Source organism: Styela clava, chromosome 5 (assembly GCF_964204865.1).
Source record: "Styela clava chromosome 5, kaStyClav1.hap1.2, whole genome shotgun sequence".
Lineage (NCBI taxonomy): Eukaryota > Metazoa > Chordata > Ascidiacea > Stolidobranchia > Styelidae > Styela > Styela clava.
The window spans coordinates 9,538,839-9,559,983 of NC_135254.1; the positions used below are offsets into that span (position 1 = coordinate 9,538,839).

The 21,145-nt window shown below is 34.8% G+C and overlaps 2 protein-coding genes across 2 annotated transcripts; one reads left to right on the top strand and one right to left on the bottom strand.

Annotated features, from left to right (window-relative positions):
• Nucleotides 1-311: 311 nt before the first annotated feature.
• On the top strand, nucleotides 312-5,193 carry LOC120344519 (cilia- and flagella-associated protein 77-like). The gene is made up of 6 exons (XM_039413780.2): nucleotides 312-501; nucleotides 1,613-1,825; nucleotides 2,067-2,143; nucleotides 2,369-2,513; nucleotides 3,582-3,689; nucleotides 4,346-5,193. Exons 1-6 carry the CDS (start codon nucleotides 439-441, stop codon nucleotides 4,472-4,474), a joined length of 735 nt encoding a protein of 244 aa, XP_039269714.2. The 5' UTR covers nucleotides 312-438; the 3' UTR covers nucleotides 4,475-5,193.
• A 715-nt stretch (nucleotides 5,194-5,908) lies between these two features.
• LOC120344576 (uncharacterized) lies at nucleotides 5,909-20,568 on the bottom strand. Its single transcript, XM_039413862.2, has 15 exons — nucleotides 20,339-20,568; nucleotides 19,917-20,141; nucleotides 18,441-19,093; nucleotides 17,860-17,966; nucleotides 16,706-17,232; nucleotides 15,706-16,153; nucleotides 14,749-14,887; nucleotides 13,879-14,064; nucleotides 12,975-13,010; nucleotides 12,586-12,689; nucleotides 11,925-12,084; nucleotides 10,881-11,024; nucleotides 10,245-10,385; nucleotides 8,350-8,456; nucleotides 5,909-7,786 (listed from the first exon to the last, which is right to left on the bottom strand). Exons 1-15 carry the CDS (start codon nucleotides 20,454-20,456, stop codon nucleotides 7,636-7,638), a joined length of 3,246 nt encoding a protein of 1,081 aa, XP_039269796.2. The 5' UTR covers nucleotides 20,457-20,568; the 3' UTR covers nucleotides 5,909-7,635.
• Between the last annotated feature and the right edge of the window lie 577 nt (nucleotides 20,569-21,145).

A 21,145-nucleotide genomic window follows, 5' to 3' on the forward strand; every position in this document is an offset into this window, starting at 1 on the left:
TATTTAAGACTACAATAAGATTAGCACCTTTCACATATTTTGTATATCATTTTCATAAGAATCATCGCACGTTGAATATTTTAGACTGAAACTGATTAGCACAGCGACCAATACAAACCCAACATTTTACTAGCGGTCTAACAAATAGTCGTTCTTTATATTCATTGACCGAATAAAATTGGATCATTGATTGATTGTGTTTGTTTTAAAAAAAAAAGCTCGCAAAATTCGCCGCCTTTCTCGTGCTCTTGCAGTGCTGGCGCTTTTTCACGGTTCATTAAATTACATTTGTTGCCATAACAACATTCCCCGCGTACATTACTTTGGCTTTCGGCTTTCAGAGCTTATTTCTTGTTTGCGGCGTTGCTTTGCTGTTTTTATCTAGTCCAATTTTCTATACCACACGTTTTTGGTATTGGATTAATACACAAATTAAACATGGGGGATTATAGATTAGGCATATATCGTGACTCGATGAATGATAATCCACTGCTAATGAAGGTGAGTGAATACAAGTGAATTTAGTGATTTATTGATAATATGCCTACTATAACTGTATAATAGTAATACGTGTTGTGTGACCGTATCGTACATGCGTATTGTAATACTATTTCGAAATTCTGAAGTAGCTAGAGATCTTTCTGCAGTTAACAAGTCTGTATATTATAAATATAATTGCATCCAATAAAAATGAGAAAATTCATGTAGTTTTTAATATAAACTATCTAGCCTATTATGAAAACAAATATCTGAATGTAGCTTAGAATCTGAAACAGTCTTGAAACTTTTGAGTGAGTTGAATAAAACAAAAATTGTTTACAAATCTCTTTAGGAAATAGATTACCTGATAACGACTTCATAAAATCATTTAACTTGTATTGAAAATGAATCGAAATGTGAAATAGGATAGGATTTACATATTTATCCTGAGGGAGCGGAAAGCCGATAAGACGGCTTATCCATATGGCACACCACGGCCTCTTGTCCATTTACCATTCCAAGTCGGGTATGGGATTAGTTATATTGTTTGTTTTCGAAAGCATGGACTTGGTGGTGGAGGAAGCCGTAACCGACCAGCGGTTACGTGAACCACCCAACGATGGCGAGGAGTCCAGCAATTCTCTCGCACATAACCATCCCTACATGGGATTCGAACCTGCGAACCCACGCATAGTAATTAGAGGTGCGGTGGAAATAGGTCGACTAGCATTTCCAATTTTGCTATATAGGATGGTTTACATATTTATCGTGGGAGAGAGGAAAGCCAATACAGCCTATTCTTAGGGCAAACCACGGCCTCTCGGATTAGTTCGTTATTTGTTTTCTGGAAGCGTGGACTTGATAGTGGTGGAAGCCGTATGAAGTCGCAAATAAAAATTTCTAGTTAATTTGAGTATTTTTTGCAGACCAGCACATGTACAATTATGCCAAAATTACATTTTTATTAATGCTTGCATTTTACTGTAACAGTGCATTGCATTTTTAAATAATAATAGCATGGAAATGCACAGAATGTAGAACCTACTACAAAAGTTGTTCAACAGTTAAAGAATGATTTATAATTAAAGTTTGAATCAACATAATACAGCATTTTTTTCATATATTTCAACAGTCTGAACTTGGGAAGCCATTGAAGAGATGTTTTTCATTACCGAACGATCATTTTGTTTATGGAAGACCAAACCTTCCACTTGATGGCGGAGCAGCGGAAGCAATGACAACTCGAGAACCAATTCCGATTCACAGAAGAAAAGAGAAAACAAGAGAAAGAGATTTTATTGCTTTAAATAAAGGAGCAGTTGCTACAGGATTAGTCACTGCAAAAGTATGTTGATGTTGCGTATGAATATTATATTGTTCTCTTATGTTAAGTTTTCTAAGAAATTGAATGCTTTCTTGAGATAATATATTGTAGAATTTTTTTTGTTTCTATTCTGCGTCTAGCAAAATTCTAGCTCAACGATACTGCCGAGCATACTGTTCTACAAACACTTATCCCAGTTTATTGTACTTCACATGCAATTGGTGTAATTCATTATTGTACTGTTTGACCTATTTTGTTCCAGGAACATTTTCAATATCGTGCAACACATGATGTGAAAAGACGAGTAAGCGAAGAAGATAAAATGAAAATTCTGACTAGGTATTTATTTATTTTAATATTCCGCATTGCTTCGAATCACTGGAGAGAAATTGAAGAACAGTCCCAAGTTGAACTAAAATTTGTGTTATAGATGTCCGACTGGATCTGGACCATGTACAACTTCACAAATTTTTATCCAATGTCCTGTCAAAATTGCATACAAAAAAACTTTTTAAATGAACTATATTAATTATCTATTGTTAACATATGCGATATAATTTGCAGGCGTATTCCTCCAGATATGACATTTGGCATCAGCACACGACCTTCGACACCGGTTTTTGACTTGTTAGAACATAAATATCAAGATAGATGGCTGGCTGCCAGAAGAGAAGCTGAAATTGCAAAACGAACTAGATCAGTGCAAAAGGTAAATGCATGTTTGTGATGATTCGAACTGATTCTTACATTTTTTTGCTTTCCTGTACAGTATTGTTACTTATCGAACTCGATAAGTATGTTGATATGTATTTGTTTGTCTGTCTGTTAGATGCACGCGATATCTCACGAAAACGAGGTTGAATTTGCTCCAAATTTTGCATGTGCATTCATCATATCTCGGACCAGAAGCCTATTAATTTTGGATGAATTATGTCGTATAATTAGCGAGTTATTGATTAATTAGTGATGGGACACACGATGTCACTACAGAGTAAGAGCAAATGAATCGAATCCACAGTTTCTGTTTTGGCGGATCCCCTAACTTTTGATCGATAAGTCCTCGGTCTCCGACCGATATTCTCGTTAAAATAATTAGCCATATTTCGTAGATTGCATAGTGGTAACCAAGCCTGTTGAGTCAGAGTTTGGTATGTTTTATTTAATATTGGAGATATGGCTGGAGACGCATTTTCAAACTCCTCAGAAACAAGAGTCGAAACTGAGTCAGTTTGTGGACTCGAGTGTTGAAACTTCAAGGAAACTAAAAATGTATTTGGTTGAAAAAAGATTTATTACTGTGTATTAAATTTGGCATTCCAAAAGTATGTGTACCACTATGGAGGTAACTAATTTTGTTCGCCTATTCTACATCAAGTTGTGTGAAGGGACTGAAACCTATGGGCAGGGGGTATATTCACTTGGCTAACACAAACAGTCCCCGAACTCATAATAGAATTACAATGAGAAAAATCAGAATAAAGTTATGGCCTAACACTAACCCGGTACACACACTACGGGAGTGCCTTAAAGAGTGCATACAATATATAGTTTTTTGGCCAACACTTGATTTTTTTTCGGAGTTTAGAGCAGGAGTCAGAGTCCAAGTTATCCCACTTCACAGCCTTGATAGATTATGGTCACTATCAGCCACATAAGTCAAAAGTATTCAATAATATGTAAAATATGAAATGATATATATAATATATTCTGAATGATATTCGTCATTTTCTCTACTCAAGAGTTCCAAATTTTTTTTAATTTTATATTCTTCTTTTAGAAAAAACTTGATGGCAGAATTTATGAGACCCGTGCATCACTTTTGAGAAAACATCAACCGCAAGTTGAATCACCTCCGTTATGGCAGATGCCAAAATTCCAAACAAGAGTAAGTACTAGTTAGATATTCAGCAAAACCTAATTGGGAGGGGAGGGAATTTACATATTTATCCCAGGGGGAGGGGGAAGACAAAAAAACGCGCTCGTCCAATTTAGGTGATTTCATAATTCCCCCTTCCTAATTTTGGTACTGTTATGAGAGAGAATGGTAGTGGACCTAGTAGACCTAACCAGACCTAGTAGATATAACTTATTCCATTTCTGTTATTATTAAGCACAACCATGCAAAAAGCACTACCATCTACCAGTATGCGGAAGGTTGGCAGTGTATAAAATTATATAGTGTTGTTATCCGACGGCCATTGAACTTCGTGGGTTATATATATTGGGATGATTTCAAAGCAAGGTCACTTACTTAGTAAAGGAGATTTTAGTTTTTTCTCTCAATTTTTGTTAATAAAAATGATTTGATTGATTATCTCCGATTAAAATACAGCGATTACCAAAATGCAATGTTCACTCGAACTATATAGATTTATGGCGTTGCATCATGTGCCAGTAAATTCACACATGAGTATTTAAAAGAATTTAGTGTTTGTTCTGTTTTGTCTTACTAACTATATCCAATGAAATCACGGGATGCTGCAGTCCTGCTTCACCAACACATGAACCTTTATAACTGAACAAATAATCAATCTGTCACAGATATCTGCACATCTTGAGACCTTTCGATCACCAGAAAAGCGTGAATCTGCTTTCAAACACCATCAGACGGATGCTACTTCCAGAACAGGCGTTTTTGGACATGGAATATACGAGGCTGCAAGGAGCTAAAATAAAAGACATAATTCCCATTTGTTTTGCATCCTTCTTTCCTTTTAGCACTTTTTAAATCTATCTTTTTTAACATATAAGCATGAAATTCTATTCCTGACTTTTTTTGTATTATCGTATATGCACTGTGTAGTTTAATGCACATTATTGGTACTGTTCTGCGGTCATATTGTTCCTTTTTCCTGACAATGGTCCATGTATATTGCTTGGGATGTTATAGATGATGTATGTTAACTTCTTAGCAATGCCTGAATATGTAATTGTAAGTCACCTTCCGAAGATGCACCGATACTAATATCATACTATGATTGTGAAACTACATGTAAAAATAGTTTGAAATTTTTCATGGTTCATTTTGATTCTTGTATAACATTTCATTATATTGCCATACTTATTACTGAAATGCTGAGCTGGGACTCCCCTTCATATTAAAAATAGGCATGCCATTAGTATTATTAAACAAAATGGCTCTTTGCATATATATTTAGATAATCTACGAAACGCTAGTCATTTGCATACTGCAACTGCAAAAAGTATGACATTTTTGGCTTGACTTTGTGTAGACAAAAGAACTTTGAAATCCACCTTTCATAAATTTGTCATCTGATTAGTCTTGTTTTTTTCAATGAAGAAAGGTGCAGTTATGTTTGATCACTTTTACATTATAATATCACCAAATGATGCCATAATATTTGTTAATAAACAAATACACATAGTAAGTTTTATGTCTAATTTATTCGTATCGGAAGGTCATAAGATTGCTCAGAAACTTTGGTCTATCATGGTCCATGGTAACTAAAAGAAATTGAATTGCCTGAGAGTTATAACCAAGCATCCGTAATATTAGGAACACTGGCTTTTAACAGTAATCGATTGTATGGTATTACCAGACTTTGAAAGGTGTAGACCAGATGATTGAACGGAAGCAAAATAAGACACATTGCAGGCGAAAAGGGTTGAATGTGTGCTTTTATCACAAAGGTTAAAGCAAATTGGAGTCCTATTTGCAACTCTGGCAACGCTTATCCTAGATATGTTAGGAGAGCTTTATTTGCAGGAAGGCAAGAGTCGTTTCTAAGTAGTCCAAATTGCCTTCAACTACCCTTCATCACTCGTTTCAGTATTAACAACATAGAAGATGGAAGAGTCACGTGGTGTGTGACTAAACAATAGCAAAGTTTATACAGAGATATTCGCAATCAATGGTCAACTTTTCTTCTCACCAAAGATATTGTGTCCAACCTGGATGACTTGAGATAGGTAACTAAACATGCTGAGCAACCATATGTCAGATTTGAAGAGCCCAGACCCATTTCGTGACTAGAGGTCCCTAAACCCCTCATCCGAGTAGAGTAATTAAATGAATCGAGTCTTACTGGTGGGCAGCAATACAAGCCTCCATAACACTTCTGATCACTAATAAATCATACAATATAGAAGTTTTTCAAATGTTTTTATTCATAGGCATAGTGGTGACATACAAATAATGTGCCTGACAATACAAACAACAACAAAATTGTCTTTTTCCACATCAAGTAGCCCACTATGCAGATATTAAACAATTTGTGAAAATTTATTGAAGTTTGAGCTGTTGATCGAGATTTTATCTATTGAATATTTAGGTAGAGTACCATGAGATAATATAGGTTTCAAAGAAAATAATTATTATTTTTTCACTTTACGATTTTTCTGAATAAGCATATCAAAAATAATAATAAAAAAGAAAATGGTAGAGAAAAAAAAAATGGTTTGACAAACATGATCGTGAATGAAATTTGTTGTCGAAAAAAAGTGATGTATGGCAGTGATGATTTGGCCTAAGTAATAACAATGGAAGAACATAAAAGAATGAATGTTGAGTACAAACGTTTCAACATAGTGCAGAATATGATGAATGAAACTTGAAAAAGAATCTAGTAGAACTCGATTCAAACGTGTATAATGTTCTGAAGTTGATATTGGCAAGAGAAATAAAGGCAGATGAAAACTAGAATGGGTATTTAGTAAATGGGTAAAGTGTGAAAATTTATCTATCATGATTAGAAAATCAAAGGAATTTGAGTTTGGTACGTTTTTAATGATATTGGAGTCGTATATTTTTTTTCAACTCATCAGAGCCGAAGTAGAAATTGAAATATCTCAGTCTTAAGATTCTCTGACAAATTAAAACATTAGAAATAGGGTTAACTAGTCATTCTTAACATATAATAAGGGAGGATTGCATACCTCAAAGTTTTTGTGATCAAAATTAGGTTTTCAAAGAGTTCGGGTGTCAAAATTTCCTTTAAACTGGGGTCGGAAAAGAAATTTTTGTCCACCAAGAGTAAGTAGTCCTTTTTTTAATAGCACATCCTTTTTTTAATAGCACAGACTCTTGAATTGAGTGAACATTTTTCCCAACTTTATCGTGATGATTATACAAAAGCAGTGCTTTGCGCATCATAGTGGCGTTTAGTCTACTTATTTGAGAAATAAACCACCGGAAATGAAATTGGCGGATTTACAGTAAACTTATCTTTTCTCAACAACATTTCTACACTACACTATAACTAAATGGAATTTATATTTTTTTTTCCAAGCGAGACTAGAGGTTGCGAACTACTGGGATAAGTGAAGTTCATCACATATAATTGATCCAATTTGAATGATAAAATATTGCAATGATTTTAAAATGGTGAAGATGAATCCTGTTTATTTCTTGTTTTGAACATCAAAATTGATATAATTTGCATTAGAATATCCCACGCAAGACTTTTATTCACAGAATTTGAAATTGACCATAATTTTTAGGAAGTGGGTGAAATTCTGTAAATGGGGTGCTTATCGATTTTATCTAAATGATATAAAACGCTATTTTGAAACCTTATTTGTCTTACATCCTGTTCACAATTGATGTATTGAACATCTGGGACGACATTTTTCAAATGTTGCAATATCAGGTTGAACATAATAATCAAAAAAAGGGGAAAAAATATCGAACAAACTGCTTCTTACTTAACAAAATCTGGATAATGACCTAGTTAATAGAAATAGAAAAACTTCAAAAACCACGTTGAACATTTAGAGCTCGCTACGATTCATATGTAGCAAACAGAAATGACAATTGCATCTAACACCTTTGCTTATTACGGAATATGAGATTTTGATATCCGTCGTACGTGTCATGTTTTAGGTGGGAAGAAATTTGGGTCGAGGTAGTTGTAGTCACCGGAACGTGAAACGAATTTGAGATAATCATCATCGACAAAGGTTTCGGACTTGTACACTGGCTCCATTCTGTGAGTAGTTTTGTGTGCCATCGTCTCAAATTGCCTAGATTTGTTTGAAGTTGAAGATATAAATTTACAAATATTGCAAAAACTACCACGGGTGACTTGGCAGAGAAGGTTTTTATGTAAAAAAAGATGTTTACCAAGTACTTATCAATGTGAAATTCTTCACTACCTATAACTGTTTTCCTAATCAAATTGATTGCAAGTGTCGCGTGAATTGGTATTTACAATCGCATAATGCAACGTTCCTCAACCTGGGAGAAAGTTTATGTCCTTGGAGAGAAAATATCACTTTGTATTTGGTGTAGTTTTACAAAATTTGTTTGGTTATTTAGTATTATTGAAATATCCAGTTATGAAGCACTAGCTTCAGTACCATTGAGTTTGAACAAATAAATGAAACACAGTTTTTATGCATGATGAGGGAGAAACAAAGATGTCCAAAATAGGCTGAAAGAGGGATTTCTCGAAAACGATTGGCATAATGCATCATCAGATATAGTTATCACTTTATATAGTTTCAGTCGCTCTTGACTTTTTAGTCTGATTGGAGATACAAGAGCTTGCTTTAAGCAAATTGTCTTAAAATATAAAGAGACTTACCCCTGCAGCCTGATGCAAGATTGACATAAATCTACACATTCCTCTGGAGGACAATCAATACAATGATATCGAACACCTTGGATTGGATCGGAGTTGCACATATCACACTGAAAAACAAAATGATCAAAAAATTATTAAACAAGAGAGCAATGCTCAAAAATATGGACACACAAAGAAACCAAAACTAAGTATTATCAAATCTTTCACAGTACTGGTAGTCTAACCACAAAATAAATGAGATGTGATCACAGAACCACAGCATAGTGTGCACATTTTAAAATTTTATTGACGTCCTCTAACACAAAACTTCGAAGTGAAAAATGAATACCATAGAGCAGGGGTTCTCAAACTTTTGGTGTCGCGGAGCCCTTGAAAAGGTTGACTATTATTCACGGAGCCCCAAAATAAATGTTAAAATTGTTACTTTCAGATTTATATTCCTGAGCAAGTTAAAAGTACTTTACTCAACTTAAATGCTGAACCTTTTTTAATAGGGTTAATACAAGTCATAAATAAATCTTAATTTCAAACATAAATTATTTATACTAAAGCTATAAATTTGACACTTGACAGAAATACTATCTTTTCCTTTTTGACATTTTTGGAAGACTTAAAAGGCCGCTAATAATGTGCGCGATTGCATTTTGTTACAATCGCCGATTTTTTTCCTCAGCTTGGCGTGTTTTTGAACCTTTGAACATCTTTACGCCGGTGTTTATTCTCCCTAAATCAAAAATTTCCCTCGTCATATACATGTATTGTTACACAATGACGACGTTAATTGCTTTTTTGTTCTCGTGGAGAATTTTGAGTTCAATGTGAAAAACATGTTACCATATTATAGTCATCGGCGGCGAAATGATAAATATAATAATTAATAAAGAGGTAAATCCGCAACTCGAATTTCTTGATTGAAAAGCGGCATTTTAAAACTAAAACTTAAAATGGAAGATTTGGTTTCACGTTTGGTTTCAGCAGACTCAACTAGGATTGAAAACGCTTTCGTAGACATTGTAAATCACAAAATTTGGTGTTATGTTAGGTTTTCATCGTAGTAACTGCGAAATCGAAACACAGTCAATTGTTCGCGCGATGTACCTTTTTCTCATTCTGAAACTACCGACGGAGCCGTATGCAATAAAATGTTCGTATTTTGCTCAGACATCGTGATATTTTAAACGGCGATATCGTGCTTAAAAATAATCTCAAATGCGAAAGAACAAATCAAGTTTGACAAATCCCAAGATCGCAAAAATACGACTCCAATTTATTTACAGTTGGCAGTTTATCACATATTTTATGTTATTTTAGAATACTATTCTTTCATTTTAGTAATCCTAATAGTAATCTCGAATCAAACGTGAGTAACGATGAGCACAATTACATTATAACGACGAGACACGTTAAATGCCCGCATCGGTCATGAATTGAATATTTTACGCAACAGAAATTTCGTTATACGTTTTTTTAATCGCGAAGAATGTTTCGCGGAAATTTTCGATTTTAATTTTGAATTTGAACCACCTCCCTCTCAAGAATCCTGACTTCGCTTCTGCTTATAAATAATGTCATTTTTTAATTCCGTCTCTTTGCCATATTTCGAGGCTATATTATTGTCCGATTTTATCAAAGCTGTTATTGCCTCTTTGAACAGTCACAAAATTAGTCATTATTTTGAAAAGTAATTGAATAGCTCGCGGAGCCCCTGGGTTTCTCTTGCGGAGCCCTGGGGCTCCGTACGGAGCACTTTGAGAACCTATGCCATAGAGCCCACGGAATTTTTGCAGAAGTGCAGGCTCGAAATAATAAAGTTATAGAAAAAAATCTGTGGGCAAGCAGGGGTGTTTACATTTGAGTAAATGTATGAGTTATTGTAATGTTCCTTTGCTCAGTACCTCATATCCAACATGTTGGGCGAGTGCTTGTTGACCTTTGTTATCAAAGACTCTCAACCTTTCTCTTCGAATTCTCTTCAACCTTAAGATTTCTATATATTCATCAGAAAATCTCATCTCATGTGAAACATCTTCTTCATCCTGAGGAAATGAAAAGAATGCAGTTAAATAAATGCCATTTCACTATGATGCAACAAGAGTGATACATTGTTCTCAAGAAAGTATAGTATGTAATTGGAGCATATGGCGGCTGTCCAAATTCTTCCATCTGTATTTCTAAAATCATAGAATCCTACAACTCTAATAAAACAGTACTTCATTTAAAAATACTAAAAATATGTTTAACAAAGAATAGATGTCAATTTCTATGTCAATTTAATATTTCACACAATCGAAATTAACTAATATGACAAACAAAAAAATTAAACTACATTCAGATATGCCTAGCTATCCACCAATTCGGTTTATCATCTATGAAAAGTTCATTTGCCCTCAAAGCAGATACACATCTACAGGTCCATCTCTCAGCTTGTTACAAAAACCTCGCACACACCATCACTAAGGCAGCAACCTCCCAAAAACAATAACTTTACAGTTATAAATCCTTATATTAATGCCAGTATATAATCCACATACCGATACTTGATCTTTATCAATTGTGAAACCTTCATCATCTTCATTATTATTATCCTGTTGTTTGTCGTTCATTCGAACAGGAACATGAAATCTTGGAAAAAATGTTGACATCCTTGTGAGTTGTTGATGTGGGTGAGATCGTGTCTGTAGCAGAAAAATTTTGAGTAACAAATTTTGCAATTGCTATCGCTAGGTTGCAAGTCATAATATATCAGACTTAACAAATTCTTCCAGGGTGGACAGAACTGTCATCTAAAATAAAACACTCCTCTTACCAAAGATTGACTTTTTCAATGTAAGTAAGGCTTCGGAAATGCATAAATATCATAGTTAAGTTTTCGTAACACTACACTACCTTGCTTGTGAAATAGTTTTCAGTTATTAAGGGTTCGCCTAAACGAATTTCCAAAACATGTCAAATAATCTGACGCATTTGAATTCATTGTTATCGATATAGTCAATTTTCAATTTTAAACACAATTATTGAAAACTATCATTCCATAATCTAGAGAAAAAAAGTGGGAAAACAACTGGACATTTGATGTTAATTGATCTATAAGATGAAGCGCTTTTTACATACTTTAGTTCAGCGGTGTAGTCACATGCTAAGAGTTGGAAATATGCTCCCCCCTCCTCGATTACTCTGTGTGGGTACGCAGGTCCAAATCATGTGAGGAATATTTATGTACAAGAGGATTGCCCTACTCTTTGCCACCGGAGGGTGGTTCATGTAAGCGTTGATCAGTTACGGCTTCCTTCATCCATGCATCCAAAACAAATCCTTGTTTACTAATCACATAGCCAACATGGTCTGGTGACCGGACAAGAGGCTGTGGTTCGCCATATGATTGGGCTGTCTTACGGTCTTTATCTTCTTCCTGGGATAAATATGTGAATCCTATCCTAACAAATAAACCACAATGACACTTCAGGTCAAATTATTCAACTTCTGGCCATCTCTAGTTGCTTACAAATTTTTTTATCGGAGAAAAATTTTGAAACCCACACAGTGGCTGTAATGGATGAGCAACGAATGATACTTACTCTTTTATTCCTCCAACCCGACTTTGTATTTTTTTCGACTCTTGGCATATGGCCAGGTATGGGAAGTCCTGCTTTCGCAAGTTTGATAAAATATTTTTGAACTCTCGATTGAACTTGCATTGGTGTTCGATTTTCGAGTTCTGCAGCAATTTTTCTATATCTATAAAAGTATTAACAAGAAAATGAATTCCAAAAATTTTATGCAAGGAACACAAGTCAAATTCGTTTTCGGCCAGGAAATGTTACAAAAAAACAATTATCAGGTAAGATATTACAGTAATACGGAATTATAAATTACTGACAATTTGATACAAATAGGGAATAGTTGCCTGTTTTGGCCTTGTATTTAACGACGAACAAATTGATAAAAATAACAATTTAAATGGTTACTACTCAAGTCTGCATTGCAATTTATAAAATTCCTAGTGTCCTGATTTTAAAATTTTTAAACCATAAGATTCAATACAAACCATGATTTTATTTCAAAAATGATCAAATTGGAATAAAAAAAAAATCAATTAGCATTGTATGAATTCATGAAAAACAGTTTCATAAGGCTATTTAAACCAGTGATCCTGTGCTGCAATCAAAATACCTATACACTTAAAAGCTTAGTAAAAACAATTAAAAATGAACCATATTGTGTTGAACATATTGTTACCTATTGAATTCAATTTCCTCAGAAGGATATTTCAACAATAATTCTTCTAATTTTCTTTGTTCTTCAATGGTCCAAGCAACCTTGAATGTTTGTGAACGATTGGCCTGTCATTGCAATAACAATTTCAAAATATTACTTAATGCACAAAATTCAAATCTTCTCAACTTAGACATTGCAATACAAAGAAATGTTCGAAATTTGAACTCTAAATATAATTTGGAATATTTATTGAATGCTCAATAATGCAAGTCATAGGGTTTGGATGACTTTAGTATTTGTTTAATACAAATTGATTGCTTGATCCACAACGATTCTACCTTTTTCCACTTAAAGTGTGCTCTGTCAATGATGTGATAACAATAAATAATAAAAATAATAAAACACCTCACCTGTGAACCTCTCCTCACGACAACTTTGGAAGAATCCTGATGGTAAAAAATAAAAAAAATTAGAAAAGACAATCAATAGGTGAGTACACTAGAGGTGTTTCAATTTTTGGTGCAGCGGAACCTCAATGAAACGTTTCAGAGGCTCGAGAAACCCCTGTGCCATAGGTGAGCTGTCTTTATTGTGTGAATTGTATAAACTTTAATTATATAAATATTGCATATATAAAATACTAGCAAAACAAAATTATCTCTTTACGTGTAGCAAGTTCGATAATAGTGACCAACCTAATTTTGGTATTTGGTTATTTTTAAAAAATATACATATATCAATATAGACTTTCGGATTTAAATGAAAACTTGTGGAACCCCAGGACTGTGCGTTCGAAACCTTCGAGTGCCACGGGAGCCCGTTTAAAAACCACTGACGTTCGAAACCTTCGAGTGCCACGGAAGCCCGTTTAAAAACCACTGACGTTCGAAACCTTCGAGTGCCACGGAAGCCCGTTTAAAAACCACTGACGTTCGAAACCTTCGAGTGGCACGGAAGCCCGTTTAAAAACCACTAACACATTACTAGACGCATTAACAATTGGCTAACAAAGTAAAACCAAAGATGCCTAGAAATTTTCCTAACAAAATTCGAAAATGGCTATAGTTTGCAATGACTACAGCATCTCAGTTAACCATAGTCCGCATAGACTGAACAATGTTCAGAGCAGGACTCAACACAAGGACAGTCAAGACTAGTTGTCGGTCTCTTATCGATCAAAATTGACATTTGAATAAATGAAGAAAAGTTTTGAAATAGTTAAAATAAATCATCAACAGTTTTAATGTCTTTTCCATCCATATTCAATCACTTTAAACTAAATGTTGAAAAATTGTAATAATACACAAAACATACCTCTGGTTGCATTGGGACCCCAGTTTCAAAATTAATTTTGACTTTACGAGTAACTATTTTCTTCGGAGATGCAAGAATGTCTTTGCGAAAAACTTGATCGAAGGTTCCATAAACTGAAGAATATTTCGACCAATCAATGTCTGGTAAATCTATAACATTTTGTTGACGTGGTAAGTCCAGCTCGGCCTGAAATTATCAATCAGCAATTACGTTAGTGAACAGACAGAATAAATTAAAAAAAATATGTAATTTAAAAATGTCAATATAAACAGTTATTTTGCTTAGAATGTCGTAAACTTAGCTTTTTGATATTAATCAAGTTTTTTTCACACAAAGCTGTTTTCAAACCTCTCACTTCGAAAAGGCTTTGTATGAACAGCTAAAAGCATCATTTTCAGAAAGAATCGATTAGGTTTGGCATCGTCCACCCAATTTATTACACGATGGGTGAGATGGTGGGAATGGGGTTCGAGCCCGAGATTTTCAACCGGCAATGCGAACATAGTTGAGCACCAAAATTTTACCAATAGCCCATGGTTAGTTGATTTGATCGCTTTTGACGTTCAAAAATGATAATATATAGTAATTAAAGTTGGGCATTTAGAATTATACAAATTGGTTTAAAAGAAAATTTCAAATCGCCGTTATCTTATTTTTTTATCTGCCAAGGTCGCTTTTATCTGCTTGAATCAAGTCAATTTTTCTTATTGAATGCACATTTTAAAAGGTAATTCTGACATAAGTCTGACATAACAAACATAGTTAAATACAATTACACATTTTCCAAGTATTCGAGATTCAATAAAAAAAATATTCCGATTCAATTCTGAAATTATTCGAAACCCCCAGCCCTACTAGTAACTACATTACCTTTTTTTGTAATTTTTCAACAAATTCGATAGGTTCGTCCAAAGCATCGGTTTTTCTATTCTCTAGTGTTTTGATATCAGCGAGACATTGATGCCTCTGTGATTCAAGAATAGACACAGTGCGAAGCAAATTATGATAGCTGGAAAGAGTAATTTAATATCGTTAATTATGTAAAGTGCATATCACATATAGCGATAGTGGATGATACTGGATTCGTAATGTACGAGACCGAAAACGAGCCTTCCCTATGAGTGTTAGATCACAACATGCTTATTACGTCATTTAATTATATTACCGTTCCAAACTGTTCTATTCCTAAATGATCAGGGACCAGGAATAGTTGAAACCAAATAAACTATTTTTTTGAAAACATTCTAAAACAATAATTTTGAATATGAAATGTCAAATGTATTTAAAATTAAGTCAGTTCAATAAGGAACACATAGATGGAAATCCAATATATACTCAAATAAGTTTGAAATGCAGGGAAACTAAGATAAACAGTGAACTGATTGGTTGTGAGACTTTAATTGTTCAAAATCATATATTTATCGAACGAAACTATTCTAAATTATTCCTAAAATCAAGAATTTATATCGTATATAATTAATTTCAAATCGAATGTTTGGATGTTTTGGATATTCTTGAGCGAACAATACAAATATTTAAGACTCTATGGGTACTCCCATAGTGTGTGTACCAGGTTAGAGTAAGGCCATAAATTTATTCCGATTGAAAAATTTGTAAGCAATCAGGGATGATCAAAGTCAAATGATTTGATATGATAACTATCAGTGAAGGTTGCGTGAGACTAACTCCCAACCCTTCCTCAATGCCTTCGCACTAGTGGATGCGTATGCGTATGGCATAATTTGATATGAAGTGGACTCTATTTTGATGGGATAGTGAAAAACTCCACCACGGCAAAATTTAATAAAAAAAAATCATACTACTTACTCTCTATTATGCTTGAGTGCAACGTGATCAGACTCAAAGAAATAAACATCAGGTCCAGACGGAGGTTCTTCGGTAAAGAGAGGGGGTGGCTCCGAGGGATCTTTTGCTACAATTTTGACGCAAGGTGACCTATCAAGCTTTGTGTTTGAAAGTCCTCGAGGTCCGCGTCTGCCACCTCTGGATAACTTATGTAGCACCGTTGCTGTCGGGCCCCGACGCGGGGTTGAAGAAGAACATGAAGGAGAGGATGATCGTGATCGATTGTTTTCCCTGACTGCACTTATTTTTAAATAATCTAATTGAGAGTCCTGCTTGATAGTAAACAGTGACTGGATGTTGCTTCTGTCCACGTGAGTTTCATTTTCTGTAGATGATTTATTCTCAGTCTGATTAGAAGTTTCTGGAGAATTCACTGTCGTCTCTGTTTCTTGAGATGGTTGCTCTGGTTCTATAATTAAGAGTAAAACAATATCAATCTTTGAATAAGGGGATAGAGCAGGGGTGGGCAAGGTTTTTTCACCTAGACTGCCCACCTAGACTGGCGGACCATACCAAGTGCGACGTAAAAATTTACATTTTATGAACAATATTTACAGTGTTACAAAAGAAAAAGTGGAAAACAATAAGCCTCGTGCCAAAAATAAATTTGATAAACATGTCAACAAAGTCCTTGAGCTATAACATCAAACTTTGGTTTTAGTTTGAGATTGAAGTATCCAACAGGTCGGATTTGGACCACGGGAAGTAGTTTTCCGACGTCACATGTCAGGGCTACAGTATTATGTCTAACAAGTTGAAGTTATTGGGTGAAGACCTTGGGTATGAGACCCCTGCCCATTACGTGATCCAGGGTTTGATGAAGACAACTGGAAAGATTGTGGTCCATAATAAATCAAAGTCCAATTATGATTCCACACCCAGCACTGAATTCAATGAGATCCTATGTATAAGCTGCAATAGGTATTCATATTCCACTTTTATTTGATGAAAAATAAAATACCTTCTTTCTCCTGTTGATCTTCATCTTGTTTGTTGTCTTTTTCGGACTTAACCCCAGTTTCCGCCCAATCAGATAATAAATTTGATCTCCTGTGAGGACGTTTAATCATTAAGTCGAGACTGAGGGTATAAAAATTGGGGTCACATCTCACCCCTGAACTTCTAAGATTCATTTTTCGTTTTTTACGATTGTACGAGCTATAATCAGACTCATTGTCACTAATAAAATCAAAATCGCTGCAAGCTATTTCGTCAAAAACGGAAGGCGATCCTGAACGTTTTAAATCTCGGATTCCGTGATCTGATTGTGTATCAGTGATCACTTTATCTTCCGCAGTTTCTGTTTCTGTAATATGATTTGGCAATATTAACTCAGGGATGTTCGTTGTTTTGTCCGCAATTTCCGTATTTGGACTTGTTGTTTTGTTTTCCGCTTCAGTGGTTTTATCTGCGGGTGATGATGAAATTTGGACGGAATCTTGAACAGAAGATTCTGGGTCTTCTTTATCTGAAGTTGACTCATCAGAGCTGAAAATTTTTTTTATAAAGGAAAACTAATTACACAAATATCTAACTGGAGATAAGTGAAAAAAACGAAGCCTGAAATCAGTGTTAGTCGACATTGCAATTTGACTCCATAACTAATCATGAAAATCAGAAACATGTATGTGTTACTAATAACATACGACTTGGAAAGAAAGAGACACAAATTTCTTTCTGAAATATAGATAATTCCAATCCTTATTAGATCACTTCATGTTGAAGAATTAACCAAACCACATAATCTTAAAGGAGAAACATGAAATTGTATTTTATTCTGTCAACAGTTCCAACAGGACAGGGATGGCGATTAATGAATGGGTCAAAAAATGGATTTTTATTATTGAAAAGAGGATAATGAGTCAAAGGTATTTATCGATGCCGGCATCAAGTGAAAACTTGGTTTTCCTCTGCCATCGTTACTTCAGATTTCTGTAGTGGTTAATTAAAAATTGATAAAATTTTGTTTGCAAACTGGGGGAAAGGAGCAAACTGCAAAGTAACGACTAGCTCTCATATACCCCCAATATCATTTTGTGGCTTATTTTATGTACTTTCGAATGAGAACCACTGTAAGAAGACAAATTGCAAGAAATGATCAATTCTATGTCTTACTTTTTAGAAGCATCAAGTATATTGTCGTCTGTGATATTTTGAACATCGTTTTCAACTTTTCTTCTATTTCCTCGTAAATGACTTGAGATGGAATTATTTTCAAAAGACTAAAAAAAAATTTGATTTCGAGAAAACACTAAATAGATTTTTGTGAGGGTCTGTAGACAACGATTTTAAATATCTTTATGGGAAATGGGGATACAGAGTCTAGAATGCAGGCCATCCGGGGCTCGAAAATTATTTTATTGCTTTTTTTTATAGTGATAGTCAGTACATCTTTCACTTTAAATGTACAAAATTCTGCACCCAGTAGCCAATAAACCATTGCTTTAATTTCCCCCAAAAAATCTATTAACTTCTCGCATTCTAGATGTTTCAAGGTCAGAGAGAAAAATAAAATTGCACTAGATAATATACGGCGAGCTAAAGTACTGAGGTTGGGTTTTGATAAAATTGAAGCAGGCAAATGGTTGTCTTGGAAGTCTGCTAAAACGCAACATTAATTCACAGCAACTGCAATTGGAGATTTTCTCCGATTCAACCTGTAATACCATGAAAGATGACATGGAAATAAATCGCACCTTCGAGTTTTCCTTCTCAGAAGCCTCTTCTGCTGCCATTGGGGATCCAGCACATTTGATAGACGATACTGAAGAAGCTGTTACAGCATTTGCACTACTTCGTAAACTGCGAGGAGAAATTTCGAAAGTACTTTTATTCATTGAACCGTTTGTTATTATGCCATTTTTTCTTGGGCTATATGACTGTAATTTACCACAATGTTGACAAGTTTCGTCTTTTGCAATAGGAAAAGTTTTATTTAGATTGGAATGGCATTCACAATCTTTCGTCTCCTTCATGTCTTTGTCTTTATTAACTCTCGATGCTTTTTGTTTCATTTTATTATTGCAATTATGATTCGAAAGAAAGTCTGTAGACGATTCCGTAGGAGTAATACAATTGGAACTATGATCTGATAGAGATGATCTCAAACACCGTGGTGAATTTCTAGTCCTTCGTGGTGAAAAATTTGCATATTCGTCATGTTGAAAATTTCTTAATGACAGTTCACTTGCAGATGATTTGGAACATGAATATGAATTAGGAGTTGTAGGTGACTTGTCCTCTTTCTTCATAGGAGTGGAATGGTTTGTACCATTAATTTCTGATGTTTCATGCTTTTGACGAGTTCGTCTATGCATCCCATTTTCAATTGGCAATGAATTTGTAGCATCTGAAAAGTTTATCAGTAATTAATTGAAAATAACAAATAATTTTATTCAAATAATCTAGGCCATGTGGAGTGACATTAGCATGTACGAATAGAGAGCAATAAGTTAGAAGAAATACGTTCGAGTCTTGTTGAAGACATTCTAAAAATGACATCATACACTGCTACAACAAAGTATTCAATTAGGCGTACTCCCGAAGTATGTGAACCAAGATAGCGGACACCGGAACGTAGTATGTGTACCATGTTAGAGTTAGGCCATAATTTCAGGTACAAATACTACGGGAGTCAATTGGCTGGTCCCCGAACTTGTAATAGAACTAAAATAAGGAAAATTTAATAAAATTATGACCTAACCCTAATCTGGTACACATACTACATTCAGGTGTCCGCAATTTTGGTTCACATACTTCGAGAGTACCCAATTAAGATAGAAGCTTCACCCAGCCATTTTCCGTATTTTATGGACCATAAGGTGCACTGTCGATAAATTGCTTACATTGGAATTTTATTCACATAGAAGGCGCATCGGAGTAGAAGTTGCAACGTTTTTTAAATACCGGTATTGGTTTTGAGTGTGGCAATAAAGCATGAAGCACAACCTGATCCTTACATTAGGTGCACCTGCTTATAAGACGCACAACAGATTTTTGAAAGAAAAAAAGATTCAAAGTGCGTCTCATGGTCCGTAAAATACGATACCCATGATGCCAGTGGTGTCGGGGGCTGCTAACCTTGCAACACTTTTCCATACAGTCATAGGGTATGTGAAACATAACATATGGAAATTACCCAGAAACACAGACACCAAGTAATAGAATCTTACCTGCATCTTCACTCCGCAAAACTTTCAAAGGTTTTGCTTCATATTCTTCCTTCAAATCTGATTTTGTTCTTCTACTCCCATTCGTGATAACTTTGTTATCATCAGGTGAAGTTTGAAACCTTCTTTTACGATATTTTATGCCATCCTTCAACTCATTCTCCTCTCCAGATTGCAATCGTAAGCTTCGTCTTGTTGGCGACTTCTCTGGGAAATTTGAATCAGGAGCTGAAAGATCAAAGAACAGTCTGTATAAGATTCAAGCAATGATGTATGGGAGATTTGAATACAGACTGGCAGACAGATAATATAGTAATATTAGTTTGTGTGGTTTGTTGTGTAAATAAATATTCGCAGAGTTTTACAATGCAAATTAAATTTTGAAACAAATAATAAATGACAAATATCAAAAAATACATTTCTACCTGCTCTTGGAGACCGAACCCGAAATACTGTAGGAATCTCGCAAAATTCTTCATTGTGTGTACTGCGCAGTGAACGCTTTGCAATATCAGCAACACTGTTTGACCGTGTTCGTCGCATTTTTTATAATCTGATTGCAGGACTGAGACAGCGAGAGGCTCACATCAGTAAGTTTATAAATTTCATCTCTAACAGTCTAACAAAACAGGAACAACAATGAAATCCTCACATCCTATTTTAGAATTTATTTTTATTCCCTGTAACTGCAGAACTGTAAGACACATCTATACGCAGATATGATACTATACTGTTATACGAAAAAAATTATTACCGTACCGGTATATAAGAAAAATTATATGTATTAAAATTATTATCAAATCCACAAGGCAGCAAGGTTCGGTTTTTAAAAAAAAAAAAAAATAACTGGCTAACTAATCCCATACGATACCCCCAACCTGAACTGGTAACCGGACGAGAGGCCGTGGTTCGCCATACTGCCATATGATTAAGCCGTCTTATCGACTTTCCTTTCCCCCGGGATAAATATGTAGTCTAAATGCTATCCTATCCTTAAACGCACCGTACGATCACTCGATCAGTACCGGTACCGGTACCGGTACAGCAGTACCCGGTACGGACCGCTGGCCGTACGCCCCCAGCACACAATTCAGCAATTCGCCTATATCAAAATATGATTCATCTATTCAAAATATACTTATTATAATTCACAGCAAGACCAAAGATAATAAACACTGGGTTTCATTATATCCTGATGCTGTGGCGATCGAGCGGTGTCGTCGCAGTGATAT

What these genes read in the sequence shown, in the direction of transcription:
- LOC120344519 (XM_039413780.2), top strand. Translation starts at nt 439, where the DNA reads ATGGGGGATTATAGATTAGGCATATATCGTGACTCGATGAATGATAAT. An exon ending in GAACTAGATCAGTGCAAAAG is followed by an intron (nt 2,514 to 3,581) that starts GTAAATGCATGT and finishes TTCTTCTTTTAG; the next exon opens with AAAAAACTTGATGGCAGAAT. An exon ending in TGCCAAAATTCCAAACAAGA is followed by an intron (nt 3,690 to 4,345) that starts GTAAGTACTAGT and finishes AATCTGTCACAG; the next exon opens with ATATCTGCACATCTTGAGAC.
- LOC120344576 (XM_039413862.2), bottom strand. Translation starts at nt 20,456, where the DNA reads ATGCGACGAACACGGTCAAACAGTGTTGCTGATATTGCAAAGCGTTCA. An exon ending in TTTGCGGAGTGAAGATGCAG is followed by an intron (nt 19,094 to 19,916) that starts GTAAGATTCTAT and finishes TAAACTTTTCAG; the next exon opens with ATGCTACAAATTCATTGCCA. An exon ending in TTGATAAAGATCAAGTATCG is followed by an intron (nt 10,386 to 10,880) that starts GTATGTGGATTA and finishes TCATTTCCTCAG; the next exon opens with GATGAAGAAGATGTTTCACA.